This window comes from Belonocnema kinseyi, chromosome 5 (assembly GCF_010883055.1).
Source record: "Belonocnema kinseyi isolate 2016_QV_RU_SX_M_011 chromosome 5, B_treatae_v1, whole genome shotgun sequence".
Taxonomy (NCBI): domain Eukaryota; kingdom Metazoa; phylum Arthropoda; class Insecta; order Hymenoptera; family Cynipidae; genus Belonocnema; species Belonocnema kinseyi.
Window position 1 is genome coordinate 40,567,707 of NC_046661.1, and position 8,174 is coordinate 40,575,880.

The 8,174-nt window shown below is 27.9% G+C and overlaps 1 protein-coding gene across 2 annotated transcripts in view; it reads right to left on the reverse strand.

Annotated features, from left to right (window-relative positions):
* LOC117172302 (Fanconi anemia group D2 protein) overlaps nt 1-7,990 on the reverse strand; it is a 78,411-nt gene extending 70,421 nt beyond the window's left edge. Inside the window, exons 1-4 of one of the 2 annotated variants that reach the window (XM_033360072.1) lie at nt 7,725-7,990; nt 7,421-7,628; nt 5,883-6,293; nt 5,614-5,780 (exon numbers count right to left, since the gene is read on the reverse strand). In XM_033360072.1, the coding sequence (XP_033215963.1) occupies nt 5,614-5,780; nt 5,883-6,293; nt 7,421-7,628; nt 7,725-7,836 (898 nt within the window). In that variant the 5' untranslated portion in view covers nt 7,837-7,990. Of the gene's footprint in view, nt 1-5,613; nt 5,781-5,882; nt 6,294-7,420 lie in introns of both variants that reach the window. The other variant, XM_033360071.1, reaches the window with a different exon arrangement.
* Between the last annotated feature and the right edge of the window lie 184 nt (nt 7,991-8,174).

Below are 8,174 nucleotides of genomic sequence, written 5' to 3' on the forward strand. Positions count from 1 at the left end.
TTCAAATTATTATTTAAGTTTTTCAGGAGTTTTAAATGCCTCAAAATCTTCAAGCATTTTTTACAATTTGATAAATCTTTTTAAATTTTTGAAATATTTTCGACACTTTAAACTTCCCGAAATAACAAAATGCTGAAAACTGAAAATCCCGCATTAAAAAATTCTAGAATAATGAAATTCTGGATAGTTTACAATATTATCGAATTTGAAAATTCCCGAATAATAAAACTCCAGGCCGAATGCTGTCTGATAAAATATACAAACTAGAAAATTCCCGAATTGCAAAAATTGAGAAAACAGTTATGTGGTCAATATTATTTATTTATTAAAAATACAATAATCAAATATTTTTATCATAGAAATTTGGTTTAATGTTGAATTTTTTTAAATTATTGTTTTAATTTAAAATAACAATAATTGCATAAAAATGTGATATAAACATAAATTTAAAACACGTGAGCTTCAAATGAAACAAACTTTGCAGGATTCAATGCAGGCTGATTTAACGCGAATTTATTTTTATTTTTTTAATAATAATATAATTTTTGCGAGCGTTTTCTGTAATGTACAAAAATAAAATGAACATTTTCAAACAACTTTTTTTATCCAAAAATACATTTGTTCAATTATTGTTATTTTTAATAAAAACAATAATTTTTAGAAACTTTAAACATTAAAAAAGTGTTTTTCTCGGTAAAAATATTTTATTATTCTATTTAAAAAAAAAATTTTAACCAACTGTTTTTTAATTGTTCAAATTAGAGAGTTGTCTAGCCCGGATATTGTATAATTCGGAAATTTTCTGTCGGCAATTCTGAAATTCGGTGAGATTGTAAATTGTCGAGAATTTTCCAATTCGGGACTTTTATATTTCGACAATGCATTGTCGAAATATAAAAGTCCCGAATTGGAAAATTAAAAATAAAATTCCCCCATCACTGTAAAAATTCCGAAATTATAACATTGCAATGTTATAATTTCAGAATTTTTACAGTGATGTGGGAATTTTATTTTTCGGAAAAAGCGACTGAAAAATCCCGAAAAATAAAATTCCTGACACTGTAAAATTCGTAAATTGAAAAATAACCAATAATAAAATTCCCGAAATTATAAAAGTCGAAGTGGAAAATTCACGAAAAATAAAATAAATAAAATTCCAGACAATAAGATGTTACCGAATTTTAAAAATCCCCAAAGAAAATGCCTGAATCATAAAATAGCCAAACTAGAAAATTACTGAATTTAAACAATTTAGAAAATTGTTTATTAAATATTATTTATTCATTGAAAATACAATAATTGAATATATACTTCTGGATGAAAAAATTTGTTTGAAAATGTGCATAGTATTTGAAAAAAACAAAAAAGTTCTGAAAAATCGAATTTTTTATTAATAAAAAAAAATAAATATAAATTTTGACATAAATCGTTGTTGAATTGAATCCTGCAAAGTTTGTTTCAAAAATGTTATTACGTAGGTACGAAGAAAATTTAGGAAGAACATTTTTTTCTTTCAAAGCACACGCGTTTTTTAATGTATTTTTTAATACAATTTTTATAAAATTATTATTCAGGTGCCGGAGATTTCATTTTTTGGGATTTTTCATTCATCCCTTTCAGAATTTTTGTCAGTGGTCCCATATTTTTATACCTCCTCTTAAAATGATGTAATTTTTCAAAATAAAAAGTCAACATTTGAAAACATTTCAAAATCATCAAAAGTATCTATTCTCTTTTAAATTATTTCAAACCTTTTAAAATTATTTTTAAAATTTTTCGGAACTTTTAAATGTCTTTTAGACTGATTCCCATTTTTCCTAACATTTTTGTAAAATCCTGCACACAAAATTGTTTTACGACCTTCCAGATTTTTTCTAAGATTGTAAATCTTTTGAAATATTTTGAAATATTTTTAAACATTCTCTTTGAGTTATGTACTTTTTCAAAATAAAATATCATTTTAAATCTACCCAGAAATTTTGATTGTTTTCCTAGTATTTTAAAATCATAAGGAGCTCCAAATTTTGTTCTTTTCTTTGTAACATTCAGAAACCTCCAGCTTATTTGATTTTTTTCTAAATTAATGCTTATTTAACTGTTCTTTAAGAATCAAAACGAAATACTTTTACCTTCGAAAAACAAATAAAAAAATTAAGCAATTATAATCGTAACATTCCAAGTTTAAATTTGTCACTCTGAAATTGTGACAATTCATTTTCAAATTGTTTACTATGAAATTTTTTTTATTTCCAAACCAAATAGATTAAAAATGGAATATATTATACTGAAATAATACTTCAAAAAGATTTTGAAACTGAATAAAGGCGTTCATTTAAAAAGCCATTAATTCGAACTTTACACTTGTGTCACTACTAAGGCTTTGCAATTAAATTAGTTCAAATTTTAACGATAAAATATGTAAATTATATCATTTTGGACAGACCTAGAATCACATTGTAAAATCAATCACTGTTTAGTTTTTAATACTCGAACTGCAGTTCAATTTTCAAATTTACTTTCATTTTCTGACTTGTCCCGGTCACGAGTCTAGCTTAATATTTAAAACAACTTTCATTTTTTTGAAATTGTAATTTTTCGTTTGTAACTTACGGGACAATAATTTTATTCTTTGAAAGATTTTCTACAAATCTTGTTGATAATTTCTACATTCTCATAAAAAATGAGAAGGTATTAGTTCTTTTATGAAAAATAACTTTTTCGGATTTAATCAAATGTCGACGTTTTGAGGCCCCGTGAGTCAGAAAAACAAGTTTTTACGTCGGGGTCTGTTTGTCCGGCGTCGTCGTTGTTGTCTGTATACCGGATAATTTTCGAAAGACTGGTCCGATTGGATTGGGCTTTGACACACTGTTCGAGGGACCAAAAAGAAAGATCGAGTTCGTTAAACAGCCATTTTTGATAAAAATCCAAAAGTTGAAGCTTTTTCAAAAATTTTGAGACCACGTTTTTTCAAAATTTGAAAATCTTAACGACAGCTATTTATGGTACAAAAAATATGAACAATTTATCCTCACAACTTTTTTTGATAAAATCAAACTTACCAAAGTTAAAGGATTTTCAAAATCCAAAAAACCAAAAGAAAATGGGCATTTGGAGCAAAAAAAGCTTGATATGGAAAAAAGTCAAGAGGCGAAAAACGCTACTTTTTCAAGGTCCCATGATTATTTCATCACATTTGGCTTTCGTCTAAATTTTTCCAGTTGTTTTTACTATAGTACAATCTACGTTTGCATCTCGGGCGAAGAAATCCATTCTATTGTTTGATCAATATTCTTCGTAAATCAATATTTTTCACAGAAAATTACCCTGAGTGACAGAACGAAATCGGAAACAATAAGAGTTAATTTATTCAGGAACAAGCTTTTTGAACAAAAATTACCTTGAGTGAACCTTTAATATATATTTGTTAATTTATACAAAAATCAGGCGCTACTTTCTTACAAAAAAAATAATTTGTGGAGGGGGGGAGCAAAGTATCAAACAATAAATAAAACTTGAAGTTTTATGATTTTAATTTGTAACTAAATAATTTTCGAGGTTTCAATCTAAAATTATCGAACACTTTCCATTCAAAAATTCAGATGAAATATTTGAATAGCTTTAAATTTGAAATTATTCAATATATTTTGAAGACTACAAATTTAAAATGTCTAAATTATTAAGGCTTTAAATATTTTTGAAACTGCTGTTCTGGAGACTAAATAGCACTTCTTCTTTTATTAAGAAATCACAACCAAAATTGTTAAAAAAGTTATTAAAAGAGTTTTAAAAACTTAAAAAAGGTCAGAGGTTTTAATAGTTCAATATATGTAATAGAATCTCTTTAAATATGAAAATAGTCTATAATTTTTCATGTTTGAGCTACAATTATTCCATTTTAGAGTTATAAATTACAGTCGTGAAAAACCAATAAAATGTTTTAATTAATTTATATATAAAACAAAAAACCTTTGTATAATTCAATCTAAATGCAGCTGCAAAAATTTAATTTGAAATGCGTTGAATTCAAGGTATAGTTTAAAAATAAAACTGAAAGCAAAGGATCGACTTTCAAAAGAAGCGAAAGAAAGTGACTCGCTGGATTGCAAATGAACATAGAAAATGGTGTATTTTCGCATTTTTAAATATTTAATTCAAACTTTTTCGCCTTTTAACAATTTCAAAAAATTACGAAAAATTCTGAAAATTCAAACAATAAGGGTGTATTCTGAAAATGAAGCAGTTTTAACGTTAAAATTCAAGTTCCTAAACTGAAGGCCTAAAAATTTGCAAATTTTACAATTAGTGTTGTGTAAATTGTATTGGTATCTTGAAAGAGTATAAATAGTTTTTAAATTAGTTTTTAAATTTTCTGCAGTTTACCTTTTTTACATAACTAGATGTCAAAAAAGCCTACCCAATTTTTTGAAATTTGAATCACTTATTTTCTAATAGAAAATCACCCCAGTTTACCAGTCACTGAAATGGATTAGAACAAAATTTCCAAGACCCAAGAATAAAAATTGGATGTACAGCGAATTTTTAAATTTTTAATTGAAATTATCTTTAACTTTGTGATATCAAAAATTTCCATACACATTTCTTTTTAATAATACTGTAGGAAAAAATCAACAAGATCGAGCGCCGAAATTATAATCAGAGCAAATTTTCTGTAATTCTATGGGGACGGCTGAAATATCCCGAAAATAAAATTCCCGACTCGGTAAAACTGACTGTCCCAAAAAATAAAATTCCTGAACAGTTTATAATATTAACGAATTTGAAAATTCCCAAATAATAAGACTCCCCAAACAAAATTGTTTCTTAATCAATATTAATTATTTATTAAAACTACGATAATAAAATATTATTATCAAATAAATTTTTGTTCAATATTTAAAGTGTTAAAAATTATTGTTTGAATTTAAAATTAAAATTATACAAAAAATTTTACGACAAATTAATATATAAAAACACGTGTTTTTTAATTAACATTTAGATTTTTCAGAAGAACTTTTGTGATTTAAAAAATAATATATACATTTTCAAACAAAATATCTTATCCAGAAATAAATTTCGTTTTAATTATTATTTTAAATTTAAACAATAATGTTTAAATACTTCAAACATTAAAAAAGTTGTTTCTTTGGAATAAATATTTGATTATTTCAATTTTTAAAAAAATTGTCAAAGAAAAATGTTTTCAGCACTTGTTTATCTTGAAATGTCTTTCTATAATACTTTTTTTAAATTAAAAATATAATTTTTCGAGAACATTTTTTTTATAATTAAAAAAAGACTGTACCGAAAACCTGGATCAAGCTTCAGATCTGAGAAAATTCAGTGATACATACATGTCAAACTTTCCTAACCTCAAAAAATTTGTCTACTGCTTTACCGTCATATTTTACGAAGAATGAGAAAACAAGAATTCGACTTCGTAGTACGATGAGGGCAGCAGCTCGATAGGGCAGAAAATATGATGTCCTATATATATATAATTCCCCTCTCCGACGCCCTGCACCGCATCTACGTTTATAATATCTTTGCTTCAAGAGTCATTTATAGTGAAGAATCTTCAAATTATTTTATTTATATTATTTATCTACTTACTTATTTCATGGGGATTTTCACCCTCCATTAGCGTCACTCCTGCAGCCTTAAGAAAGGAAATGAAACTATTCCTTGATTGAACAGACTGCGGTGTTTGAAATTCAAACACTCGGCTAGTTGGACAAATTGGAGAACTCAAAAGTATGTTCCTATTTGTGTTTACCTCTCTGTAAAATGCAAAGCATATAAAAGAAATTTTTCAACAGATACTAATTCTTAATAGGTTCAAACCCTTCATTTTATTATTCTATTTAAGTTGAGACAAAAACCTTGGAGTAGAGAGATAGCCGCCTCTAACTGGACTCATAATCTGGCTTCCAACTTGGCTGCTCAGTATCCTTCTCGAAGCATTCGACCTTGCATCAGTGTTAACCTCGGAATTTTTATTCTTATTTCCAGGACTTATAAACGAAAGTTTACCTCGTTTCTTCGCCGAAGACGAACCACTGCTAAACAGCGATACGTCAGATTCATTTCCGCCGTCTTTTGACGGTGTTTTGAGTGACAGAAACCTTTTTCTTGGACTTTGGGATTCCGTTATTACTGATGATCTTTGAGGTGATTCGAGAGGTGGATTTTCGTCAATAATAAGTTGATCACTTTCTTTGGCATTGCTAGCTAACGAAAGGATCGAATTTTGTTGAATTGGTTCCTTAGCTGGTGTTTTTTGAACCTTAACACTTCAAAATAATATTACAAACTTTTAAAATAATTTCCATGTATTTAGATCAAAACAATGTCAAAACAAACTATAAACAAGGCGCTTCTTTGTAATTCAAATCTCCGAAAAAAATTCCCAATAATTCGACAGGGGACAATTTTACAACAATAGTGTTCTAAAATGAATACATAAATTTCGAATTATTTCTGATTAGACAATATTTCAATTCAAAATATAAATGATACGCCTTTAGGGTATCTCTTTGACCTTTCCAATAGCGACACCTGGCAACAGAACAAATTATGCTGAGATCTGAAATGAATTATTTACTATGAAATTCGTTTATATATATTCAATTCAAATCAAAAAATTTTCCCAATTGTTTCAAACTGGTGGCCCACTTCGTAGCTGTCAGGCAGATAAATTTACGATTGAGGAGCTTGTAACTGTATAATCTGAAATGAGAAGCCTTCAACAATATACAATGGGAGAAAATAATAAATTTTTGAACAGTTCTAAATTTTCACGAATGAGCAATTTGTTTCATTTTTAAAGCTTAAATTTTAAATTTCCAATTTAGATTAACTTTTGACTTGAAATTATTTTCAACTTGAAAGGTTCTTATTCTGAAGTCTCTAAACACAATGTTGGTCAAATCACTACACATTTCCAAATTCTCGTTAAATATGATCATTATGATATGTCGTGACAGACCCATATTTAAGACATCATAGTAACAAAAGTAACAATGATTTTTAATTTTTGCCCTATCAAATCGATTTATTTATCGTTCAATAAAAGATTGTAATAGTTTGTTGTCAACAAAAAAAATTGTTTTTCCAGTCAAAATAGAGGTGACAGGTGATGCGCCTATTCTACAATCTAACCAAAATATGTTTTACAAAAAATAAGTAAATAATTTTAACATAAAAAATCGATGTATCGAAAACTATTGGAGATATCGATTTGAAACTTTCAGATTCGTGTTTCTCGCAAAAAATCCTATAGGAATTCACAACAAAACTTTGTTGCCATAGATATCGTAATCTCCCTAACTGGTCAGATTCTTAATAAGAAAATTGCAATAGAAAGTTCAATGAGTAATAAATATAAAACTAAAGGAAATATAATAAACATATAACTCACATTATTTCATTACTTTGAGTTTCCTTTCGCCTCGAAGTCAGTCTCCTTAATTTACTCGTATTTGATTCCCGACTTTTTGTAGAAGCTTGCGAACCTCCCCAATCAGACAATCTACTGGGTGCTCTGCTCGTTTCTCCATGATGTTCCTGAGCCAGATTTTCTTGTTCCGGGTCGCTTTTCTTCTTCTTTGAGGTTAAGTTTTTTCCCACTAAAAGAAGTTCTTCATTATCGCTCCCAACTTCTGGGGACGGACACTTTTTTCTTTTACTCGACGAACTGGAAGTAATTACTGGACGAAAATTACCAAACGAATCGCTTTTTGAAGAAATTTGACTTTCTCCGGGTAAGCTATCGGTGGAAAGTAATCTCAATCCGCTAATTCCAGTTTTCGATCTTATTATTCTTCTTTTATCCATTTTGCTCGATTTTCATTTTATGATAATCAACATATTTTCATTTAAAATGTTGTAAATATAGAACGAATTCTTTTCTTTACTTGATTTTAACTGTAGCAGTATGGCGTTTGCAAAGTTTAAACACAACTACTCAAGACAAGATAACGCGTCAAGCAAAAAAAAGCTTGTCAACAATGATGGACAATGCGCCAAGTGGTCACGTGGGTCATGAAGTGGACCATGGAGAATAGATATAAGGTGTGACGTCCAACTCGGATGTCGACAATTTATAATTTAGTTTTGATAGTCGATAAGGAAGAATTTAACGTTATCTATGTCGCGGTAATTTAAAATGTTGT